Source organism: Mytilus edulis, chromosome 3, assembly GCF_963676685.1.
Source record: "Mytilus edulis chromosome 3, xbMytEdul2.2, whole genome shotgun sequence".
Classification (NCBI taxonomy): domain Eukaryota; kingdom Metazoa; phylum Mollusca; class Bivalvia; order Mytilida; family Mytilidae; genus Mytilus; species Mytilus edulis.
In genome coordinates, this window is record NC_092346.1 from 78,489,850 (window position 1) to 78,517,028 (window position 27,179).

A 27,179-nucleotide genomic window follows, 5' to 3' on the forward strand; every position below is an offset into this window, starting at 1 on the left:
TGTCACGATACGGTTATTGTTATGGTCAAGCACCCACACCATATACCATGTTCTAATCGTCCAAGTTTAGACAATATAGAAACAAATTTACTGTGGATTCACTTATTTACATAGACATGAATATAAGCATATATGAAATGTGTAGTTCGTTGGAATTTTGTTGTTGTTGAAATATATCCACAAAATCCACACAAAATTTGTATCTTACGCATGATGATGAACCTTCAGTAATCAACCTTCAGAGACAATCAATATGCTTGACGCTAACTTTTTCTTATTGAAAAGAAGGTTTTAAACTTTGAAGTTGAATACAATATGTAAATGGTTAAAACTTGAGGGTAATCAATCGTCTCGTTAGTACATGATTTGGTGGAGCAAATAACAAAACAATCTAAACATTTGAATACTACCGGTATGGTGGGAGATAGGTATGAATGTTAATAAGATTACTATCCACCAGAGTTCAATTGAAGATGAGCAATTATAGGACAGACGTAAAAATAGGAAGCAGTTCAAACGAGAAAACCAATGGCATTATTTATATAAAAAAAAAAGCAATTGATACAAAATAAAAATGAAGGACATTAACCAATGACTCCACTGAACTTCCTGACAGACACATAACTTATGTGGCGGGATAAATCAGATTTGTTACCGCACATCCTTCCTTCTAACCTGGAACAGTGGTGTAACAGCACAAAATGCAAAAATCCGTTGCAAATTACTGAACTCAAATAGGTTTAAATTTTCTGACGTTGAACAAAAGTTACCAGTAAGTCAAGTTCTATTTCTGGTAATTTTCAGAAACAACGGACGACCCAGTTTGAGGGTTATTGTCTCTGAAATATATAAAAGTTTGCTTGGTTTGGTTATTATCTTGAAAACAATAACAGAGAGGCGAAAGATACCAAAGGGATATTCAAACTCATTAGTCGAAAATAAACTGAAAGCGCCATGGCAAAAAAATGCAGACAAAACACAACATAGAAAACTAAAAAAAAATAATAATGGGGGTGGTCTCAAATGGGTTAAGCAGATCCAATCAGAAAGAAATCTAAACAGTTAGAATTACAAGAACGATTAGATCTACAAATAAGTCAACATGGATGAATTGTCAATTGAAATTTTTTTGTTATTGCGTTGGAAGAATAAGTGTACTAAACTATAATAGTTTGAGTGATTTCGTAAAAATAACAAGAGTTTCGCAAAATAAGGTCTTCGAAAAATTAAACATTTAACCTCTTACAGGAGTTATTGTTCTAGAAAGACTGTTAACTTTATTTTTGCACCCCTTATTTTATTGATTTTGTTTTTACATTGTATCATAGATCAGTGTATGTTCACGTGTGTTAATATGTCTTTTGATATGTTATAGTGTGTCTTTCTATGTTGTGACTAGAAATTGACAATGAAGGTCGGTTGATAACAAAACTTACGACAAAAGAGATGATTTCAGCTTTCCAATTGTGAACTTTCCATTTCTAAGTAGCTATATTCCAGCAGCACCTGCATACGGGGTATATATCTCCCAATTGATACGATATTCCCGTGCTTGCATTTCCTATCATGATTTTCTTGATAGAGGGTTGCTGCTCACAAGGAAGCTATTAAACCAAGAGTTCCAAATGGTGAAGTTGAAATCATCCCTTCGTAAATTTTACGGACGCCATCACGAGTTGGTTGACCGTTATGGAATAACCGTTTCACAAATGATATCGGATATGTTCCTTACGTCGTAACTACAATCCCCTTCCCTTTCATGAATGTGACTTACCGAATTAGACTGTTTACCAGATTTGTTATCATATGAGCAACACGACGGGTGCCACATGCGGAGCAGGATCTGCTTACCCTTCCGGAGCACCTGAGATCACTCCTAGTTTTTTGGTGGGGTTCGTGTTGTTTATTCTTTAGTTTTCTATGTTGTGTCATGTGTGCTGTCGTTTGTTTGTCTTTTTTCATTTTTAGCAATGGCGTTGTCAGTTTGTTTTAGATTTATGAGTTTGACTGTCCCTTTGGTATCTTTCGTCTCTCTTGTGATGTTACACTATTGTTTCAGATAAGGATGAAGGTTGGTAACTATTTTAACGTTTTAACCTGTTGCATGTTTCTGCACCTGTCTGAAGTCATGAATCTGATATTCAGTAGTTACGTTATATAGATTAGACCTTTGGTTTTCCCGTTTGAATGGTTTTACACTAGTCATTTTTGGGCCTTTTATAGCTTGCTGTTCGGTGTGAGTCAAGGCTCCGTGTTGAAGACCGTACTTTGACCTATATTGGTTTACTTATACAAATTATGACTTGAATGGAGAGTTGTCTGATTGGGACTCCTAACACATTAACTTTTTGCGTTGTTTTGCGTTCTTTTTTTTTTTGTTGTTGCAAAAATCTATTATAGATATATAGACTCTGGCCTTTGTTCGTCTTGTAAGGTTTTTTTTATAATTTAATTTTTAGTTCATTTATATGTTTCCGCGTTTGTCATTCATTTACACTGAACTTAGTAGTTCACATATTTTTTAGTGATCAGCTGAGGCCCGCTTCCGGATGCAGGATTTTCTTGCTGTATTGTAGACCTATATGTGGCCTTCGGTTTTGGTCTGTTCTTTGATCGAGTGGTTGTTTATTTGACACATTCCCCCATTATCTTGTCTTGTGTGAAGATCCTGCCTTCCAAATGCACGACCCGTAAAATGAATGGTGTATTTGAAACCCACTTAAAGTTTATCACACTTTTAAAATCTAAAACAAATTAAAGATAATTTAGATTTTGAATAGTCACGCCTTTGACAGAGTGGTTGCAAGAAATCCTTTCTTTTTATCCATCAGTAATGTTAATAATATCGTATTACGTCTAATGTACAAAGTAAAATCAGAGTTTTCTACCGATGTATTCTACAAGATTAAGAAAGACTGTACATCCACATTTACATTGACAGTAACAGAACAAGGCACTGGCATCCAATATTAGCTGTTTACTGATTACTTGTTTTTATAATGTTCTACATTTCCATTTCAATTTTACAAAAATTATGAAAAGCGAAACTTTCACCAAAATAGATCTACAAAAATTGTCAAGTTATCGCTTATACGAGGAATTACATTTCTCTTGGTTTGTCACGGATTTTTGTCGAGTCTGCAACTTCTGACGCAGAAATATCGACAAAGGGATAGTGATCTTGCGGCGGCGGCGGTGTTAGCTCATTTCTTAAAAGCTTAATATTTCAGAAGGTAGAAGACCTGGATCCTTCATACTTAGTGTATAGATGTCTTATGTTATAAAGTTTCCGTCTGTCATATGCCCATTGTCCTTGACCTCATTTTCATGGTTCAGTGACTACTTGGGAAAAAGATAAGATTTTTATTATTCTTAATTTCTATCTTATTATGACTAAAAAAGATAACTATATTTGGTATATGCGTACCTTACAAGGTGTTTATGCATGTGACAGTTTTCACTTGACCTCGTTGAATGGATCAGTAAACAAGGTTACGTTTTCGTGGTTAAGTCCATATATCAGATACTATAAGCAATAGGTCTACTATATTTGGTGTATGGAATGATTGTAAGATGTACATGTCCAACTGGCATGTGGCATCTGACCTTGACCTAATTTTCATGGTTCAGGTTAAGTTTTTTTTGTGTTTTGTGTCTGTTTTTTTCTAATACTTTATGCAATTGGTTTACTATATTTGGTGCATTGAATGATTTTTAGGTAAACATGTCTACCTGACCTTGACCTCATTTACATGGTTCAGTGGTTTGATTTATTATTTGGTGTTATGGTCTGCTGTTCTAATACTGTTATAATAGGTCAACTATATGTGGTTTATGAAGAAATTTTATGATGTCAGTTTGGCATGTTTTATTTGACCTTGACCTCATTTTTTAAGGTTCATTCCTCAATGTTATTTTTTTGATTTTTATACTATAAGCAATAGATCAACTATATTTGGTGTATGGATGATTGTAATGTGTATATGTTGGTCGTGCAATTATCATCTGACCATGGCCTCATTTTCATGGTTTGATGGTCTATCTTAAATTTTCCAGGTTTAATTTGTTCCTTAGATAATATATGCAAAAGGTCAACTATATTTAAAGCATGCATTGTAATGATTGTAATTAGGTGTACATGTCTGTCAGGCAAGGTTTATTTGACCTTGTCTCATTTTCATGGTTCATTGGTCAATGTTAGTTTTTCCTGGTTAAGTTTGTTTCATCAATGTGAATTAGGTCAACTATATGTAAAGCATATTTGGTGTATGGAGTGATTGCAAGCTGTACAGGTTTATCTGACCTTGACCTCTTTTCTTGGATCATGTTAAATTGATGTGATAGCTTCATATTTAGGACTATCAACATAATATCACCGGTTAGTAAAAAAAAAGGCGAAACATTTCAGATAGTGCTGTCTTGTTTTTTGCAAAATAGATATGGTACAATATCACCTACCCAATATAAAATTCTTTCCCCGAGTGTGTATAGAGAATTATCATTGTCTAAGGAGCTTCGAAATTCTATTAGACAACATATGTATTCTGAGAAGACTGATAGTCTGTTTATTGTCCTAATAAGTGTATTGTCTTGACCCAAATCATAATTCTTTTACAGTTTTTGACTTGGTCAAAACATTATGATGTTTTCAATAATTGCTGCTCAAGTTATATCATCTTCAAATAAAACATGACTTTGGAGAAAAAAAAACAATTTGCATTTACTGAGTGAATTCATCTGTTTGTTATACCTTTATTGAAGATATGTTGAGTTGATTTTCTTGTTCATCAGATGTAAAAATCGAGGGTTACAGATCCAATTTGAGCTCCCCTCCAATGACCTACTTTCATGGAATTAAAGATTTTTTTTATTTTTAATTAATTTGAACTATTTTTTGTTACGTTAGAGTATAGTGTAGACAGAGTTACAAATGAAGTTCATATTTCACTCCAAAATAAACCATTTTTCACAATTATGGTCTCCTTCTGTCATTCAGCAGAAAGGGACACCCATGTCATCTAAACACATTTAATCTGAACTTGTAATTAACATTGAAGAAAAATAACAAAAGTTTTGTATCAATAAATACATAACAAAATACATGTTTTATTTGAAAAAATAAATGGTATTTTCGTGATTAATGAAAGAAGCATAGATATAATGTTAATATCGATTGTCACTTAAAGTAAAACCTTTAGTTGCAATGACAGCAAATGTTACATTACAGAAAAAGCTACATTTGAATTGCATAGGAAAAAGGTATTTAATGCCCTTCTGCTTGAATCTATGACAAAGAACAAGGGTGGTTAGCTCATTGTACATGGTTTTTTTAAATTGATATTTGAAAAGGGTTGACATGTTTTCCTGTAAATTGTTTCTTGAGCTATTAGATTGAAAAGCAAACCCAGCAAGTAAGTCTATTCATATCATAATATCTTTCATTGTTTGCAATGAAATATCATAATTTTGCATGCAAGTAAAAACTTTTTTTGCATTCTGAATTTTCACTCCTATAGGTGTTGTAAAGATGTCAACAAACTTTCAACCAAACAAGATAACAGTTGTAGAAAAAGATATGTCACTGCATTTTTCAATTTAACATTAAGAGACAATATAATTAATAGAAAAACTAATTCAAGAATTCAAATGGTAAAATAATGGAATGAGTGATAGAAAAACACTGATATTCATGTTCTGAATTAATGTGTTGTTCTGTCACTTGATGGATCTTTTTCAACAATTGATTATTATATAAATTTTCTCCTTCACATGTTTCAAAAATTTTAAACTCTCCATCTGTTGACTTTTTCTCACCCACACTTTTAAAATGGTGAGAACATATTTATATGATGCTAGGAGTGGAAGACCACTATCAATTTTGAGGTTAAAATTCAATCCTTGCAAATATTAATGAACTCTATCCAGTAGAAAAGGTTTTGTTGTGGGGAAGGATTAATAACCCCAGTATGTCTATGCTAAATCCAAAAAACAATCACAAAAACAGACACCTTCTCTTAACAATAAAAGAAATCATTTATCAATAATTGACAAGACATTTTTCCTCAGATAATACAGGCACAATGATATTATATTATAAAAAAAACCACTCACAGTTTCAGTGTACCTGTTAATAAGATTTTGTGGATGAAAAAAAAAATGGTTACCATTAAACAAATATGACAAAACACAGGTTTTCTAAAGAGATGAACTTGAAAAATATCATTCAAATGAAAAATTAATAAGAAAGTGCTTTTAATTTGATAAGGTCATAAAGGAAAGCTAATAATTCTGTTGTTATTTGTTTACTGGTTATGGAGAAATCGTAGATGTAATATGTCTACTCAAGTATGTACAAATGCAAAAGTCATTGTTTTCTTGAGAAAATAAATTTCAACAAAAATCAAATACATGTATATATGAAAATCATAATGCCAATATTCTGTGAAATTCCCTGATAATCTCATTTAAAAACTGGCTAAGCATATTGGTCTAGTACATCACATATTCAACTTTGTTTTTGGCATCCTGAATACATTTGAAATCAGTCCATAAAGACTTGTTAATAAGCTTTAAAATAATGTTAGCTATCTATTTAATATTCCCTTTTTCTTAGAATTATGCCTTCAACATATTTGCATAATTGCACGGCTTAGTTATCCGTAAACAATAAACTCAAGAACCTGTATTGCACACCTAGAGTTATGCATTTTTTTAAAGGTCACTTTTCAACCCAATTAACCTTATTAATCAACTCAGTCCTATACATGGTTTTCATACAAATTTTCAGTGAATTTCAAAATAAATCTAGAGTTTAGAATTGTTGATCATGAAGGAGTTGCCATGCTTTTCAGCTGACTTGAATTTTTGTTTCATTGTTTGTGAAGTCTAAACAAGAGTGTGTTCATTTAACAGGGATGCCCTACCCACACTATCATTTTTTTTTGTTCACTGGACTGTGACATCAAGGAACTCTAATTTTGCATTGAAATTACAAATGTCATATCATAGGGAATATGTGTACAAAGTCTCAAGTTGATTGGACTTCAATTTCAAAGAAAGCTATCTTCAACAAAACTTTACCAAAAACTATAACCTTAAGCTGGACAGACAGACGGACTGACGAACGAACAGACTCATAGATAGAAACATAAAATGCCCCTATGTGGGCCATGAAAAATATAATGAGCACCAGACAATGGAAACCAAGTTATTGCAAATGCTCAAATATTGGTCCACATCAATTTAAACATTGACACACAGTGATCATTATGATTCTGTGTACCATTCTCTACTCCTTTGTACTGCACGTTCCCACTGACTAAATGTATGTTTATATTTTGGCCATGTCTCTTCATTAGGTTCAAAAACTCTCTCAGATTGTCTAATATCATATAATTCATCTTTATTTTTCCATACACCTGAAATGAAGAAATATTAAGATACAGGATTGTGTTAGGAAAACATTTTCTCTAGCTTTATATTTTAACACACATATATTTGTTATAAGTTTAAATGAAGTTATTTCCATATTACAAACTGAAAAAAAGGAAATTGTCTTGACCCTGAATACAGGGTACTTTAACCATATTTGAGTTGAGGATAGCCACATTGAAAATGTGTTAAAAATTGCCTTTAAAAAGATTAAGGCATTTTTAACACATTTTTGAATTTTGACTTTGCTATATTGCTTTAACTGTTCTTAGTAAGTTTTCTTGTTTGAAATATCTCATTTTTATGTTAGGGCCTTTTATAGCCGACTACTGGTACACAGAATGGATTTTTCTCATTGTTGAAGGTTGTGCAGTGACCTATGATTGCTTATATTCACTTCATTTGACCTCTGGCAAATAATTGTTTCATAAGCAATCTTACTACATCTTATTTTCTACTAGTTTTGCAATGCCCTCGTTATTATGTCTCACTATTTGCTATTTGACCCTTCAACAATTCTGCAAGAAATACTTCAGGTATCCAGATTTGCCACAACTTGTGTTTGTAATTTGGAATAAACCATTAGCTAATACTTCTAGGAATACTGTACTAACAACTGACATTTCAGATATTTCAAGGTGTTTTATTTGACCTTTGGTTGTCCCTTCTAGAAGTACTGTACCAAGATGATATTGCATAATACTGTGTTATGCATCTTCCCAAAACAACCCTGTCCAAAATAAAGTTCTGTGAATGGCTATTTCACCTGTTTTTATATTGGATTATGTCTTGAGTGTAATTAATCTTACCTGTGGCTAAGCCTGCTAGGAAAGCTGTTCCCAGACTTGTCATGTCACCTCTTTGTTTGGCACGGTCTATATGTTGGTGGGTTAAATCAGACATTAGCTGCATCAGAAAGTCATTATTACAGACACCTCCATCAGCTCTGAATAAACAAATAAATGTGCATGAGTATATTGAAGTATTCTGCAAATGTTTGGCATCATATCTATTAACATAAATAAATTGGGATTTTACCTTGCAGCTGAACTTGTATAGTTAAAAAAAAGAAGTAGATTAAAGTTCTTATATTCCTATATATAGCTAGTCACTGCATCTGTTTTATTATTTCGATACAGGACTGCAAAATATTTGATATAATATACAAATGGAACCATTGCTAAACAAATGTTGGGACATTGATTCCTTACTGAAGAATTGTTACTTTTTACACTAACCTAATATAAGATAATGGTATCCTGGTTTCTGTGAGTATTGTTTCATACAAAATTTTAAACCTAAAAGCTAATGATTCTAGAACTGATCGCACTATATGAGCTTTTGTTGTGGAGGGTTTCATTCCTATCAGCAATGATGATGCTTTATCATCATTTATTGGAGCCTACAATTAAACATTGTTAATAGTTATTCCTACAGATTATTTTTTTCTGGGATATGTCATTTCTTCACTCAATATTCAACTAATTTAACTATAATTTTAAGTAGTTGAAAAATCACATGTAAACAAAGGCAAATGCCTTATCTCACTAAATATCCAATCTGAATCTAAATATTATTCTTTCAAATAAGCACAATTTTTTCATGAATGACCCCAACATGCATGGTCACTGTTTCCATAGCTGTAAAATAAAGGAGTACAAAACTACTTTAAACCCTTAAAGCATAAAATTGAAAATTATTTATATTCCGGTGATATATAACCACTGTAACTCCTTATTATAGTAAAACAATCCTATTCTATTGGAAAGGAAGCAATGAATAATCATTCTTTCTTACAGTAATCACATGTTAACATTTGACTTAATTCATTTCAGTGATAAAATTAGGTATTTGATTGTTTCAGTTTTTTTCCGATAATGAAAAACTCACTTGAAGACCACTGAATGCAGAAACAAAGTAAACACCATCACTACCTGTATAAGAAAAATAAAAAGTTATCTTTAGAGGCATTTAATTTAGGCTACATATCTTTAATAATATGATATTTCTGTTTCATGTTGATTACTATAAAAGTGTCCATCTCAAGTTGTATTTTGTTTGCCCTATTTGTCCTATTGGTCTTATAAAGCTGTTTCCACAGTTGAAATTCATTGACCATTACCTGTTTTACTTTTCTTCTTCTCCTTTGAACTGCTGGAGAAATTTGTTCAGCTAAAATTTGACAGCTGAAGCATGTATTTGGGTGCAGGACTTACATTGGTGGCCTATGACTGTTTTCTGTTCTGTTCTGTCGGGTTGTTGTCTCTTTAAATTATTTCCCATTTCCATTTTAAATTTTATCAAAAAATGAATTACAGTCTTTTGTTAAAATTTCCTATTTCATTCTGTGCGGGAAAAATTGGCAGCTAGAAGCAAGATTAAGAAACCTTTTTATAATTTTTGATCATTTTCCATAGCTTGAAAGTCAGATTATAATTCATGATCACTCTAGAGGTAAAACTGAAACATAGTTTCAAACAGTCTAGAAAAACCTTAAGTTTGACTCTGACATAAGAGACAACAGCTAGACTTTTTACTTGTTTTGTACGAAAATAAGGTGATTTTAAAATAACAAAGTTTGTGTAAATAATTAAATTATTACTTGATACTGATTCTGCCATTGTGTCTGTCTCTGATACATCTTCATATAAATCTAAAAACAAATATGATTAATACATTAACATATTGACATGTTTTTAAACAATATACTTATAAACATCTACTTGGTGTGCTATCGTATTGTTTAATGTATAGGATTGTGGTTATAATTTACTGCAAACTTTTAAATTTCATCTAATCAGAGACTTGGTAGGGGCTTACAAGAATTCCAAATTTCAATACTGTAAATTCAGATATTATTGGGACAATTTTATTTTTGCGAAAAATACGATAGGGTTATAATCGCAATGAATTAAACTCATATTTTAAACAGGATTTTTCTCAAAACCACAAATATTAAAATCGCATTTTAGTCTAAAATGACAAAATGTCAATAATAAATGCACACAATAATTTCTGAATTTACAGTAGTCTCATCATTAATAATTATTCATAGGCTCACCAAATTAGAAAACATATAAAGAATGTATATACTCTAAAGTCACTATTAAACAAAAAATGAGATTCCAGGTTTAAAACATTGACAGAGACAGACAGACACATGTAACCTATTCAACTATGCTTAGCCTATCAATATCCATGTTTGACCCAAATGACTTAATCTAAAGATGTGAATGTATTAACATGTTCCTGCTTCACTTGATTGAATTAATAAAATTACCCTTATTATAGGGAGCATGAAGTGGGTTTAATTTAAGAGGGTGGTAATGGGGGTTCCTTCGTGACCAAACAATTTTGCAGGCCAAATGACATTAACTGAAATTTTTGGTGCATGGCGGTAAAATGTACACTTTCTTTCAGACAATATAAAAATTTATTAATTTTGACGAATCAAGTTAATTTTTTTTCCAAAAATGATAGTAACAATAATTATTTGAGACCTATTTGTTACCAATTTTCTGTGATACTGATTACTAAGTGTGAACTTACTTAGAGATTTACACCATTCCATGACTGTAACAGTATCTTTGATTACTAAGTGTGAACTTACTTAAGAGATTTACTCCATTCCATGACTACCAATATCTGTGATTACTCAGTGTGAACTTACTTAGAGATTTACACCATTCCATGACTACCAATATCTCTGATTACTAAGTGTGAACTTACCGGTACTTAGAGATTTACACTGTTCTATGACTACCATTATCTGTTATTACTAAGTGTGAAATTACTTAGAGATTTACACCATTCCATGACTACCAATATCTGTGATTACTCAGTGTGAACTTACTTAGAGATTTACACCATTCCATGACTACCAATATCTCTGATTACTAAGTGTGAACTTACCGGTACTTAGAGATTTACACTGTTCTATGACTACCATTATCTGTTATTACTAAGTGTGAAATTACTTAGAGATTTACACCATTCCATGACTGTACCACTATCTTTGGTTACTAAGTGTGAACTCACTTAGAGATTTACACCATTCAATGACTACCAATATCTATGATTACTAAGTGTGAACTTACTAAGAGATTTACACTGTTCTATGACTACCAATATCTGTTATTACTAAGTGTGAAATTACTTACAGATTTACACCATTCCATGACTACCAATATCTGTGATTACTCAATGTGAACTTACTTAGAGATTTACACCATTCCATGACTGTACCAGTATCCCCTATTAAACCTTCAGCTACATATACTAATTCATTCTTTATCTTCCAACCAATAATTGGATATAAACCTTAAATATTTTAAATTAACCATCTATAAACATCTTTATAGTAGACTGTTACGAAATATAAGAAAATTGTGACAACATATTGAAAAATTCAAAATAACAGCAATTAATAAGTAGATGAACTAAATGATCTTCTAAATATGGCTTTGCCACACATTCATTCTTGAACAAACATTGTCGACAGTTGTCTCATTGGCAATCAAACCACATCTTCTTTTTTATAATTACTGTAAATTATGGCCTAAACATTGTATTAATACTCATGTTTTATAACTGTAATTTTAAATAACATCGTGTTAGCCTCCTTCATGATGGAAACTAGTCTTACACCTTTAACAAAGTCCTTACTCAAAGTATTTTAAATTTCAACAAACTTGCTATTGAAGCGTGTGGTAATACATTTGTATATACAATTATAACATACCTGCTATAGAAGCATGTGGAGTACTTCCTGTATTCAGATCTACAAATGTTCCAGTTCCCATAGTGCATTTGATGTCACCAACATTAAAACAACATTCACCAAACATGGCTCCTGTTTGGTCTGATACCTGCAAATAATATTGTCAATAGAATTATACCTTTAAATAATATTGTCTATAGTATTATGTTGGACAAGACTTTCGGCACTGTTAGCTTATTTGTGGTGGCTAGGTTTTATTGGTGAAGTAAGCATAGGTGCAAGAAGAGAATCACCAATATTTGGTAAATAAACTGACAATCCTACTTAATTCAGATTATAGTCCAACCCAACTGCAATACGCAGGACTCAAACTAAAAACATCATTGTTGACTAGCTAATGATATAGTGCACGTAGTTTGACTACCAAGACTACTCAGTTACCCAGACCCCTTTATAGTACTAGTACAATGTATTATAAAAAACAAACAAACATTATTTTGAAATACTTTCTATACATGCTCATCTAAAGTGCACAGATTCATATGTTTCATCTCAAGGTGGTCAAATGAAAGACTTTGAAATCAGTATTTGCTAAAACCACTTTATCATTATCCATGATAAGATGGGAGTGAGATAATGACTGTGACAAAAGGAACATAACCATACCCATTTGTGGCAAAGGTATTTTTGGAAATGGTCAACCAACTTGTTCTTCAAGACAAAACATTTAAAATATAGATGAATTCAACAAATTTTAAATCCGAAAACCAATGTTCCAGTAGCTATATTGTTTTAAAGCAAAAATCAATGAAATGATGATAGGATTTACAAGCTCTGGGTAATCACATCAACTGAGAGCTATAACACTTTCTTTCTGTTATCTCAGACATACATAAAAACTTGGCTTGTTGACAGATATATACCAATCAAGAAGCTAATATAGACAGATATATTCTTTTTTATCAAACTTACCATTGATGTAATTGGAATGGATTCTCCAAATATACATGGATCTGTGTCACCGAAAAAGCCACTAAAATGGAAATTGTTAATATTTTTTATTTAAGTTGTTTACATCTTAAGAGTTTCAATAATAAACACAGAGTTGTGAAAAATAAAATAAAAGGTATTTGTTGTTTGTAATAAATTTAATTAAAGCATATTGAATATTACTGATGACAAAGTAAAACTTGATCAAACAACAGATACATTTTTGAAGCTGAAAAAAAAGACATTTACAAAAGTGTGATCAGAAAATAATGATGAGTTATAAATAATTTGAATTTGATAAACAGAAAAAGACAATGTTGAAAATGTTAACTGTCTTTTTGATTTGGACATATCTTATTTCCTTTTTCTTCTACCCTTGAACCAGCTGCTTTGTAAAGTAAAAAAAATTTAATTTTTGCAGAAAAATTTTGTTTGTACGATTCATTCCAATATTTGAGCAGCTAAGAGTCTGTGGACTCAATTTCTATGAACTATTTACTCCATGGATATTTTTTTTTTAAATACTTGATTCGCATAGGATTTTTTTCAGTAAAAAAAATCATCAGGTTTAAAGTGTTACAGCTTTTACATTAATGCTAGCAAGACAAATCTTTGATTGGCTTGCTTGCTTTGTTTGTATCAGTGTTTGCTCAAGCATGGTAATTAAGATAGGCGGGGCTTCAGCTTGTATACATCATACCATGGAAGTATCATACTTAGATTGTATTGGACGTTATGTCTAAGGTTAAGGACACTTAATTTTAAAACATCACATGACAAATATTCTCACATGTTTTCTCACCTGTAAAAATACAATAATTTGTCAATGAAAGAAAAATTTAAACTTTTTTCTTGTATAAGGCTGAGAAACTGGCCTTCAACATTAATTGACCTAATATTGTTTTTATAACATATCAATCTATTAGTTCAGTCAGTTATTTCCATGTCTGTCCTTCGATTATGCAACTCAAGAAAATATTCCAAAAAATGGGAAACAATTGTATCGAAAAGAGAAAATCGAGTGCACCTTTTTTTATGTTAGGGTGTGTTTGAGATGAATATTTTGTCTTGAAAATGTACAAAACAAGAGTATTTGATACATCATCTCGCTTCAGACTCTATCATTTTATATAACAAAGCTACAGGTTGACTTTATAACATAAAAAAATCACAGTACTAAAAGATGAAATATAGGGGTCAAGTGAAATACCTATCCAGTGGATCACAAAATCAGAGTAGGTGTGTTCGAATAGCTATTTTACTAAAAGTGCTTGACGACAGTCTTTAAGTTGGATCTCTGAAAAAAAATTGTCTTCCGTTTCTACGATTGTGAAAATGAACTGGCGTAATAGGAAGATAATTTCGATGAAGTAGAATCCTGTCTGTATTGTATATTTACAGGTAAGGAAACATGTGAGAATATGTATCATGTGATGTTTTAAAATTTAGTGTCCTTAACCTTAGACATAACGTCCAATAAAACTTAAGTATGATGTATACAAGCTGAAGCCCCGCCTATCTTAATTAGCATGCTTGAGCAAACATTGATACAAACAAAGCAAGCAAGCCAAACAAAGATTTGTCTTGCTAGCATTAATGTAAAAGCTGTAATGCATTGTGAAAACTAATATTTCATCAATGAAATTAAAGTCAGATATTCTCATGAATCTCCTTTTCATATTGGATACAATTTTTTTTAAGTCTGATACAGACATTTTGGAGACATAGCGTTTCAACTGAGGTACTACACAGGCTTCAAAAGGCATCATTATGGAGTAAAGGGGGTGGTGTCAAAAGGCGTCATTATGGAGGAAAGGGTTAAGAAGTGAAATATTTTGGAATCAACTAATTGATACCAATGACACATTTGGCAATGTGTAAGCAATATTTATTTTATAACTATATAAGAGTTCAGTATTCCACTGCATTGCTAGAATTGCATGGTCTGATAAATAACAACATACTCTTAAAGTAATAAACCTGCCTTGTATCTTTTACTGTTGGAAATATAGACATTGGAATGTTCAGTAGATTACACACTATTGTACTCCATTCTACCTGTAAAATAACAATCATACTGAATATATCTCATAAAATCAATCCTAATCCAGTTAAATTGGCATGTTCATAACTAATACCTTCTCATGCAGAGGTTCATACAGCATTTCAACCCATGGTTCGATACAAACAAATACTTTATTCCACAGGTACATTTCAGATGGCAGATTCCAAATCTATGGCAGATTCCTAATCTATGGCAGATTCCTAATCTATGGCAAATGTGACGTTACAAACGTCAAACAAATCAAGTCTATGGCAGATTTTTGTTTTCTCCAAATCTATGGCAGATCTTTTTCATAATGTCACAATTGAATAACGCCATATTACATCTTCGCAGGAGATTACGATGGCGGAACCCATAGATTTCTTCCAAATGAAGGTATTTCCCTAGACAATAATTTGCATATGATTTAAAGAAAGATGTGGCCTTTTATCTGAAAGAGGAACAAAATGTGCTGAATAAGGACATCCTTGTTTTTAGTACCGGATATTTTAGAAAAGGATTTATAATAAATATTTTACGGCTAGCAAAGTTTATAAAGTGAAAGATCAAATTACCAAATACTAATTTGATTTAAATTGTCATCAAGTAAAAAAAAGTATTAACAATGAAATAACATTATGTGAAAACTCAAACTGTTCATTTTTATTTGTCTTGTCTGATAAGGGACTTACTAGTTTGTTTAATAAATGGGCTAAACAGGTACCATGCATAGATTAGATAATGTTTATTTTTACCAGGCGCATCATTTTAATCTTGAAGTCTGTGTTAAGTTCAATGAATTCATCATTTTCGAAATGTTTTGGTTGACCATTATGGAATGTTTATTTCGCAAATGTTTATAGACATGATCCCGTTGTCGTACATAGATATAAGAAAGGTAAGACTTGGTATGAGTGCCAATGAGACAACTCTCAATCCAAGTCAAAATTTATAAAAGTAAACCATTGTAGGTCAAGGTACATCCTTCAACACGGAGCCTTGGCGAACATCAAGCTAAAAAGGGTCCAAAAAATTACTAGTGTAAAACCATTCAAACAGGGAAACCAACAGTCTAATCTATATGAAACGAGAAACGAGAAGTTAACTTGTTTAAGGCAAGTCATTGGTCGTATATGTACTGCATTGTTTTCAATTTGCACAACATTTGCCATAGATTAGGAAACAACAAAAATCCGCCATAGATTAGGAAATTACAAAACTTGTCATAGATTAGGTTTGCAAAATATTTGCCATAGATTCAGGATGGCATGACGTAACATTTGCCATAGATAAGGAATCTGCAATGGATTTGGAACCCACCATAGATGTGAGTCCTACATATATGTCACATCTTTTTGCACCTATAACAGACTTCAACAAAGTTTTGATGTATTTTGATTCATTTGACAGATTCACACCATATATTTCTTACTTAAAATAACATTAAAAGTTATTATCACATGTATGTCTACTTAGAATTTGAAACAGAATGTAACATAACAATTATTTGGGTAAGGCTAAATTTAACTAGAGGCTTTAAAGAGCCTGTGTCGCTCACCTTGGTCTATGTGCATATTAAACAAAGGACACAGATGGATTCATGACAAAGTTGTGTTTTGGTGATGGTGACGTGTTTGTAGATCGTTAAAGATCTACACCATCTCAAGTTAAAGACGACGACGGACGACAGACGATGGACGCCAAGTGATGAGAAAAGCTCACTTGGCCCTTTGGGCCAGGTGAGCTAATAATGCACAGAAAAGTTTCATATCAAACAAGTACTTATCTTTTTTTTTTAAATTGTTCAAATGAACATATCACTTACCTGGAAAGGATCAAAAAGACCTGTTCCACTAGCACAAGAATAGTCTGTAGCATGAACTTTGCCCCCAGTAAGTTTCCATAACAACCATGTTTCTATACATCCAAACATCACTTGATTATCAACCACTCTAGCCTTTAACTAAAACATTCTAAAAGTTATAAGAAGGTCATCTTCAAGGACAAGTTTGTCCATTTAAAAAAAATGAATATTACTGAATTTCAATGTCCCCATCTATGGTATACAAATAAGTGACAATCACATAAGATGTAAAAGAGAACACTAAAACCACACAATTAAAAAGCACAGAGTTAATACATTTAATTTCTTTATCTTTAAAGCTTAAAAAGGAGATATAAAAAAAAAATGTCGGTAACACGGACAACGTACAAACCTATGAAAGTATGATTTCCAGTTTTGAAATATATGTTAATATAACAATAGGCATGGTAGATAGATATTTCATTAAAATCAATCCAGAAACATATGCTATAAAGTGTTTAAAAGACAATTTTCTAAATAACTGAAATTTCTAAGCATTTTTATTTCTGAGGATTTTCAATTGCCTGACATTTTTTAAGATCCATTAAATTAAGCAAAATTTTCTCTTTATTCAGTAGATATGTCTTACCTTTTCAACATGTTCTAAACACCATAACAACCGCATGGTTACCTAAAATAAAGCACATGAATTAGCACAATATACCCAGTAAACACAATATAAAATGTTATAAGACAAAAAACTTACATAATGTACTTAAAAGCTGAATAATGCAGTTCCTTTATTGTAAGGCAATAGAGATAGCAAGTATTCACAAACTCAGTTTTCACAGTTATTCTTCTACCAGTGAAAAGTGAAACTGTTTCTTTAACCTATACAATACAGCATGCAACTAAAATGAACTTCAGCTATCACTACACATACAGAATTCAATACCCATAATACAGAAATATTAGCATTCTAGATCTGCTCTTTGTATATATATTTAAAGTCTGTTTATCGATGCAGGATGACCACTAATGTGAACTTGAAAATAAAAGACAGCACAAAACTTGGAAGACTGGACATATTGCTGCATTCAAAAATCAGAAAAAAATACTAAGCCGGTTTCATTAAGTCACCTCTCAAAATTTAATTGACTTTGCCCATATTTGTGAGAGGCCAGTTAATAATTAAAATTGTCAGATTATTGGAAGTGATAACCTATTTAAAAGTAATAGACAAAAGGATAACTCTGTAAATCTATGAAAGTAAAAGAAAGGCAAAAAAAAAACAAAGGGTTATTCAAACTCATTAGTCCAAAATAAACTGACAACGCCATGGCAAAAATGAGATTTCACTTAATCAAGTCAGTTGAACCATAAAATATTTGAGCATATCATATACAAGTTATAAAATCTTCCAATCATACGATGCTGATGGAGGAAGACCATTAATATCTGGAAAAAGGAAGCATGTGTTGGTAAAGTTAGTATCATTTTTTCTATTGCATATTTTAGTTTCAGTTTTGTCATTTGGTACCAATACAACTATACATGTCTAAAACTGACAATATTGACTTCATTCTTCATAACATGATCAAACGTTAACACTAAGTCTACATGTACACCTGTCCTAAGTCAGATACCTGATGTTCAGTGGTTGCTGTTTGTTGATGTGGTTCATAAATGTTTCTCGTTTCTTGTTTTTTATATAGATTAGACTCTTGGTTTTTCAGTTTGAATGGTTTTACACTTGTCATTTTTGGGGGCTCTTTATAGCTGCTATTTGGTGTGAGCCAAGGCTCTGTGTCGAAGACCATACTTCGACCTTTAATGGTTTACTTTTACAAATTGTGACTTGGATGGAAAGTTGTCTCATTGTCACTCATACCACATCTTCTTATATCTATGTATCTTTTTTAAGTGAATATTAATTAAAACATACCTGAGGAGACATAAATTTTAAAACACTGGCAGCTAGGAATCTTTTCTGTCTTGTAAATGTGTGAAGTATTGATGACCCACTATTTAGAAACTGAAACCAGACTAAGATTAATCAGGTGTCTCTTATATGTAGAAAGATTAAAATGAATCATGTGAATATATATATCATTAAAAGGTAAATATCCTACATCACAAAAAATGCACATTTTAATCAAAACTACGCTTACTTAATATGATACTCATAGATTCGTCAAATATGTTAGCAATTGGTCAAAAGTTCAAAAAGATTAGAACCACCATCTTACGGTGTTTATATTTCACCACTCGTTCGCTATGCCCGTGTTTGTGGGGACGTTTTTGATTTTAATGAACGTAATCTATGTATTACTGGTAAATTTTTAAGCCAGGGATTCTTTTACCACAAATTACTTAAAATCTTTGCTACATTCTTCCATGGATATAAAGATTTGGTTTTAAAGTTTGGTTGTACCTTATTTCAAATGGGATAGCACATCCTCGTTTTTACGGAAATGTTGTTTACCGCGCCTGGAAATTAGAAACAATCCAGGTAAACTTATAGATCCTGTTGATAAACTTATACTAAAAGGTTACCAATTCAATACTGTAAATAGATCACTGAATATTGTTTTTATTGGTATTAATATTGATTTTGTTATCAGTTAATTAAATTAAAAACAAACTAAATATTATTGTTATAAATATACATATACACATTCATAGATCTACAATCTGTCGATACCTATATCTTGGCATTTCTTGTTGACGTCAATACACTAAATCCATTGGATGTTGGATGTGTACTGATTGCTAATTTAGTCTCAGATGCCTGATTTTATTTATTACTCGTTAGTGGCTTTGAACTAGTTGTCAGAAACTGCGAGTACTCTCAGATCTGTACTTAGTGTCTTTTTATTGTTGGGATGTACAAGTACCTGGCAACGTCCACTTGTAGTATTTGTATTTTTATCCATCCGATAAGTTAAGCCTTTTAAAACTGATTTTTATAGTTCGTTCTTATGTTGTACTGTTACACCACTGTCCCAAGTTAGGGGAGGGTGGGAATCCCACTAACATGTTTAACCCCGCAACATTCTCTATGTATGTGCCTGTCCCAAGTCAGGAGCCTGTGGATCAGTGGTTGTCATTTGTTTATGTGTTACATATTTGTTTTTACATTTTTTTTTGTGAACATAAACAAGGCAGTTAGTTTTTTCGTTTGAATTGTTTTACATTGTCACTTCAGGACCTTTTATAGCGGACTATGCAGACTGGGCTTTGCTCATTGTTGAAGGCCGTACTGTGACCTATAGTTGTTAATTTCTGTGTCATTTTGATCTCTTTTGGGGAGTTGTCTCATTGGCAATGATACCACACCTTCTTTTTATATAGTTGAAATAAGAAGTTTTGTTCATTTTGAAAGATTGTATACTTGAAATTTGTCTTAATATGCCATCTAAAATTATATAATAATAATCTTTATTTGTCATATAAGTAACATTATACTTGTGACATAAACAAAAGTAACAACAACAATAAAATAACTGAGTTAAACACACACATATCTATATATATACAAGTAAAAGTAACTAAGAGTCCCCTGTCCTCAGCTCTAAAGACTGTTTTATAAAGGAACCTGTTTTTTTCACTTGGTTTATATTAGAAGGATTTAGTAGGACTACTAGTTTTTCAGTATCGGATAGATTTGGAAACATAGGATTATCTATTGCCATGTCATTAAAAAGTTTTATACGTAAAACATTATTAATTTGACAGTGGAGAAGAAAGTGATTTTCATCTTCTAAGGTTTTACACGTTGGACATGTTCTATTGTCTCGAGGTATTTTTAGATATCTGCCCTTCTCAATGAGCAAATTATGGTCACTAATTCTAATTTTTGTAAATAAACGTCTAGTTTCAAAATTGTGATATTTTAGATAAAATTCTTGGTCTTGTTTGACTTTAATATTTTTGTAAAGAAAAAGTTTGTTATTTTCGTTCAAACTATTCATTTTATTTTCCAGTAGTTTTGAATAAAATTTACTTGTAATATTCTTAATCCAAGTCTTTAGTTTGTTAACTTGTTCCATATTTTGACAGGACATTACTTTTTGTATATCAATATTCATTTCTTGTGTTGAATCTTTTATAAAAGTGGACCAAGTATAAACTCCTTGTGAATCAAGGTGTTTACTTAATGTTTAACTTTCTTTTAGCAATGGGTTTATGTTTTCAGTATTTAATCTAGCCCAATAAAGAAGTGCTTGTGTTTTTATATATTTTTCTATTGGTTGTCTACCAAGTTCAGCTTTAACACCTAAATTAGCAGATGTTTTTTTAGTACCTAAAATATATTTACAGAAATTAACATGAACCTTTTTGAAGGGAGTCTTATCCAAATATTGGAAATTATCTATATCTTTGTTTTGGGATTTTAATCTGCAATTTGCTCTATAATAAGATTGATATGTATCCATGTATGATATTTCAGCATTATATTATAGGCAACATGATTATTCAATACAGCAGCTTGAACACTTCCTGTTGTCTTTACCTACCAAATAGAGTAACATAGTTCTGTTAAGTGCATTTTTTCATCATTATTTGTGGTGTAATAAGGGATGAAAATTTAATATAATTTATGTGTTCCCATTTTTCGTGTTCCCATTTTCATGTTGAGAACTAAATCCATTTCATGTCACGCCTTTTTTCATCATTATTTGTGGTGTAATAAGGGATGAAAATTTAATATAATTTATGTGTTCCCATTTTCGTGTTCCCATTTTCATGTTGAGAACTAAATCCATTTCATGTCACACCTTTTTTCATCATTATTTGTGGTGTAATAAGGGATGAAAATTTAATATAATTTATGTGTTCCCATTTTCATGTTCCCATTTTCATGTTGAGAACTAAATCCATTTCATGTCACACCATTTTTCATCATTATTTGTGGTGTAATAAGGGATGAAAATTTAATATAATTTATGTGTTCCCATTTTTCGTGTTCCCATTTTCATGTTGAGAACTAAATCCATTTCATGTCACGCCTTTTTTCATCATTATTTGTGGTGTAATAAGGGATGAAAATTTAATATAATTTATGTGTTCCCATTTTCGTGTTCTCATTTTCATGTTGAGAACTAAATCCATTTCATGTCACGCCTTTTTTCATCATTATTTGTGGTGTAATAAGGGATGAAAATTTAATATAATTTATGTGTTCCCATTTTCATGTTCCCATTTTCATGTTGAGAACTAAATCCATTTCATGTCACACCTTTTTTCATCATTATTTGTGGTGTAATAAGGGATGAAAATTTAATATAATTTATGTGTTCCCATTTTCATGTTGAGAACTAAATCCATTTCATGTCACGCCTTTTTTCATCATTATTTGTGGTGTAATAAGGGATGAAAATTTAATATAATTTATATGTTCCCATTTTCGTGTTCCCATTTTCATGTTGAGAACTAAATCCATTTCATGTCAAGCCTTTTTTCATCATTATTTGTGGTGTAATAAGGGATGAAAATTTAATATAATTTATGTGTTCCCATTTTCGTGTTCCCATTTTCATGTTGAGAACTAAATCCATTTCATGTCACGCCTTTTTTCATCATTATTTGTGGTGTAATAAGGGATGAAAATTTAATATAATTTATGTGTTCCCATTTTCATGTTGAGAACTAAATCCATTTCATGTCACGCCTTTTTTCATCATTATTTGTGGTGTAATAAGGGATGAAAATTGAATATAATTTATGTGTTCCCATTTTCATGTTCCCATTTTCATGTTGAGAACTAAATCCATTTCATGTCACACCTTTTTTCATCATTATTTGTGGTGTAATAAGGGATGAAAATTTAATATAATTTATGTGTTCCCATTTTCGTGTTCCCATTTTCATGTTGAGAACTAAATCCATTTCATGTCACGCCTTTTTTCATCATTATTTGTGGTGTAATAAGGGATGAAAATTTAATATAATTTATGTGTTCCCATTTTCATGTCAAGAATTAAATTCATTTCAACTGCAGTAAAATCAGGTCGATTTTAGAAAAAAAATATCAACTTCTTTATAAACAGCTGTTAAAGGGCTAAGCAAACTATTTCTAATCCTCATGTTAAAAAGATGATGTTTTTCTGACATTACCCTTATATGCCATATGCATGTTTTCTTTAAAATTATCATCTTTCAATTTAAATGATATAGTTACCTTCATCTTATATGATCTATTCCAATTTTTTACTGTATCCCTTGCCCGTAGATCTTGCCATGTTAAAAAATTGTGGAAATATTCTCCGGTTTCCCTTCAAAAGATAACACCTTTACTATAAAAAGATAACATCAGTACTATAAAAAGATAACACCTTTACTATAAAAAGTTCTATTAAAAAAAGTTATAAATTATTTACAGCAAAAGAACTCAAGTCATTTCAAAATGTATGTTATCATGCTTGGTATTAAGTTAATAATTAACAAATGTTGATGTACAATAATTTTAATCTTTACTGTTTCCATAATATAAAGCACAAGATCTGTTATATTACTATTGTCATAATAAAAAATTCTAATTATAGGTTAGTTTGAATGATGTCTAAATCTTAAGATAAAATCAAAGACATTAACAGGCCTTGGTGAGTTTTTTGCCTTAGAAAGAAGCTGAGCCGTCTGAAAACTGCGAATTTTGACAGTTGTTAATATTGGACAAAGATATTTGGGTTTTATTCTTTATTCAAAATTGAATAAGGTAATTTGTAGGAAATTCTATAAAATGGAAGTTTCACCATTCAGGTCTACATTTTTAAAACTTTTCAGCTTTCATTTCATTAATATGATAAAAAAAATCTTCTATGTACATGTTACATACTCTACTTGCTTGGAATTCTAAATATTTGTGAGATACAGGTGTTTGTGGGTGCATTTATTATACTAATAAGATGTTATGGATATGAAAATTTAGACTTTGTCACATTGAATAGACACTTGTCTGTTGTTTTAGACACTTTAGTGTGTGGCTTGTTGATGTCTCAGAAGTCATTGTTTTATTGTTGTGTTGATGTCTCAGAAGTCATTGTTTTATTGTTGTGTGGCTGTCTCAGAAGTCATTGTTTTATTGTTGTGTTGCTGTCTCAGAAGTCATTGTTTTATTGTTGTGTGGCTGTCTCAGAAGTCATTGTTTTATTGTTGTGTTGCTGTCTCAGAAGTCATTGTTTTATTGTTGTGTGGCTGTCTCAGAAGTCATTGTTTTATTGTTGTGTGGCTGTCTCAGAAGTCATTGTTTTATTGTTGTGTGGCTGTCTCAGAAGTCATTGTTTTATTGTTGTGTGGCTGTCTCAGAAGTCATTGTTTTATTGTTGTGTGGCTGTCTCAGAAGTCATTGTTTTATTGTTGTGTTGATGTCTCAGAAGTCATTGTTTTATTGTTGTGTGGCTGTCTCAGAAGTCATTGTTTTATTGTTGTGTTGATGTTTTAGAAGTCATTGTTTTATTGTTGTGTTGCTGTCTCAGAAGTCATTGTTTTATTGTTGTGTTGATGTCTCAGAAGTCATTGTTTTATTGTTGTGTGGCTGTCTCAGAAGTCATTGTTTTATTGTTGTGTGGCTGTCTCAGAAGTCATTGTTTTATTGTTGTGTTGATGTCTCAGAAGTCATTGTTTTATTGTTGTGTGGCTGTCTCAGAAGTCATTGTTTTATTGTTGTGTGGCTGTCTCAGAAGTCATTGTTTTATTGTTGTGTTGCTGTCTCAGAAGTCATTGTTTTATTGTTGTGTGGCTGTCTCAGAAGTCATTGTTTTATTGTTGTGTTGATGTCTCAGAAGTCATTGTTTTATTGTTGTGTTGATGTCTCAGAAGTCATTGTTTTATTGTTGTGTGGCTGTCTCAGAAGTCATTGTTTTATTGTTGTGTTGCTGTCTCAGAAGTCATTGTTTTATTGTTGTGTTGCTGTCTCAGAAGTCATTGTTTTATTGTTGTGTGGCTGTCTCAGAAGTCATTGTTTTATTGTTGTGTGGCTGTCTCAGAAGTCATTGTTTTATTGTTGTGTGGCTGTCTCATTGATGTATTAGCTTCACCTCATATTAATCAAAGCCTTATATCAATATCTCTATGACCATGTTGTGGGGTATAACGTTAGAAAGTAAAGACTTCTACCTGTCCCACGTAATAAATGTATTTCGTTGTGTTGTGATTCCCATACATGTAACTTGGTTAACTTTAATACTGGCAGCTGAAACAAATAAAATTATGGGGAATTAATAAAAAGAATAAAAACTTACAAAGTGGATATTTTCCTGGTTAATTAGTTAGTTAAACGGTTAAAATGATTTCAGTAAGAAAGGAACAAATTTGTTTATAGTAGACTTTTTTCTAGTGACACATAACTTGTGAACATGAAACAATAAATGATGTTAAAATCTGTTACACCAGGCCAAATGATGTTAAATACTGTTACACCAGGCCAAATGTATCTTGATGTTCAGTCATTTAAATAATACAGTTAACTGACAACTGCTAAAAAAAAGTCATAATATTTTTTAAATGTTTTGGAAAGTTTTTAAAATATGTCTTTATTCAGAAGAGAAAGTTACTTTTTTACCTTAATCTATTAATGCTCATATACTTATATTTATTCGTAGAGAGTCTTATAACGACAACACTTTAGGGACTGCTGCAGAAATTTATTGAACAACATGTTTCGGTGCCTAGGGCACCGTCATCAGGATAAAAACAATACATAAAATCATGCTGAAGTACAAAATCGGGTTGTAAAAATTTAAATGTCACAATGTTACAATGGTAAGTAACGTCATTAATAGCAACTGAAAGTGAAAGTTCATTGTAAGTATGTAAGTAAACTATAAAAAGAAATTAAAATAAAATGTTTTTGTTGTGAAAATGTTTGTTGAAATTATTCTGCCAAAATGTGTTTGTCCTCTTGCATCGTGGAAAGAATAATACAATAAGTTGTCAGGCTGTGTATAGACAGTTTAGGTTGTGTGGTCTGAATGTTCATTTAACTTTCTTCCCCAAAATAGACGACAGTTTACCAGCAATTCTGTACCATTTCGACTAGCTTCTTTTGGCCAGAGGTACTTACAATGAACTTTCACTTTCACTTTCAGTTGCTATTAATAACGTTACTTACCATTGTAACATTGTGACGTTTAAATTTTTACAACCCGATTTTGTACTTTAGCATGATTTTATGTATTGTTTTTATCCTGATGACGGTGCCCTAGGCACCGAAACATGTCGATCAATAAATTTCTGCAGCAGTCCCTAAAGTGTTGTTATTATAAGACTCTCTACATTTTATGTTTTTTATCATAACGACCCTGCATACCTGAGGTGTCCACTTTGTGGACTCTACCGTACTACAGATTCACCAAGCGTTGGTTCACTTTCGTTTGTAATTATATTTATTTGATATAACAATTAGTTATTTTATCAATCCTTTTTCCTATTTACCATATCATGATTAGGAGACACATAGGAAATTTGAAAATATATGCACAGTAGAAATTGCTGAAATGTTTCAGTCAAATTCTATACAACTTGCATATAACACACCATAAAAATTTCTAAAGGATATACATTGTACTGTGAAATTTATTTTATTTGTGAATATCAATTTTCATTGTTTGAGCAAAAGTTATATGTTTGTGAGTTTTTGTGTTTTTTTAAACAAGGCCAAAAATTTACAAATTTCACATAGACATAGTTGCAATATTACTGTTTACACCAAATAACTTCATTTTGGTAGATCATATTTAAAATGTTGAAGTATTGACTCCTTTATAAGTATGCACTATTTGTGTTGTAATGTGAGTTTTGGTCAAATTTTCAATAATTCTTAACAGTTTTTTGCAGAATTTACTTTGGGTGACACCCAATGTCCAGAAAGTGTTTGTATCGATGGATTCAATTTCTTCATTGTTAACTTTTGATGACAGCACATTTTGGATGCTAATTTGAGGCCAAGGAATTTCTCAAGCTGTTAGGTAGGAAAAATGCACGAAATCATTGTATTTTGACAATCTCTATAAATTGCGGTGATTCTGAAGCCAAGAATGAACTATTATTGAGAAATTTATTTTAAAAACAAAGTAAAGTTTTTGAAATAGGTATATTTAAGAACCAAATTATAGAAATTCTGAAATTGTAAAGTTGAAATTTAAAGCCATATTTGGTCTAAATTGATCCTTGTCCTTTGTGGATTTTAG

General features: G+C 31.4%; 2 protein-coding genes across 4 annotated transcripts in view; one reads left to right on the forward strand and one right to left on the reverse strand.

Annotated features, from left to right (window-relative positions):
* LOC139517536 (arylacetamide deacetylase-like) overlaps window positions 1-27,179 on the forward strand; it is a 572,982-nt gene that overhangs the window by 213,187 nt on the left and 332,616 nt on the right. The window lies entirely within an intron of this gene.
* Window positions 5,072-27,179, reverse strand: part of LOC139517520 (glycerol kinase 5-like) — a 32,505-nt gene continuing 10,397 nt past the window's right edge. For all 3 annotated transcript variants that reach the window (XM_071308687.1, XM_071308688.1, XM_071308686.1), the window contains 14 exons: window positions 25,108-25,183; window positions 23,174-23,267; window positions 18,935-19,024; window positions 17,639-17,680; window positions 17,011-17,148; window positions 15,126-15,199; window positions 13,124-13,184; window positions 12,173-12,299; window positions 11,647-11,751; window positions 10,034-10,084; window positions 9,322-9,365; window positions 8,670-8,833; window positions 8,241-8,377; window positions 5,072-7,418 (listed from right to left, as the gene is read on the reverse strand). In XM_071308687.1, the coding sequence (XP_071164788.1) occupies window positions 7,267-7,418; window positions 8,241-8,377; window positions 8,670-8,833; window positions 9,322-9,365; window positions 10,034-10,084; window positions 11,647-11,751; window positions 12,173-12,299; window positions 13,124-13,184; window positions 15,126-15,199; window positions 17,011-17,148; window positions 17,639-17,680; window positions 18,935-19,024; window positions 23,174-23,267; window positions 25,108-25,183 (1,355 nt within the window). In that variant the 3' untranslated portion in view covers window positions 5,072-7,266. The remainder of the gene's footprint in view (window positions 7,419-8,240; window positions 8,378-8,669; window positions 8,834-9,321; window positions 9,366-10,033; window positions 10,085-11,646; window positions 11,752-12,172; window positions 12,300-13,123; window positions 13,185-15,125; window positions 15,200-17,010; window positions 17,149-17,638; window positions 17,681-18,934; window positions 19,025-23,173; window positions 23,268-25,107; window positions 25,184-27,179) is intronic.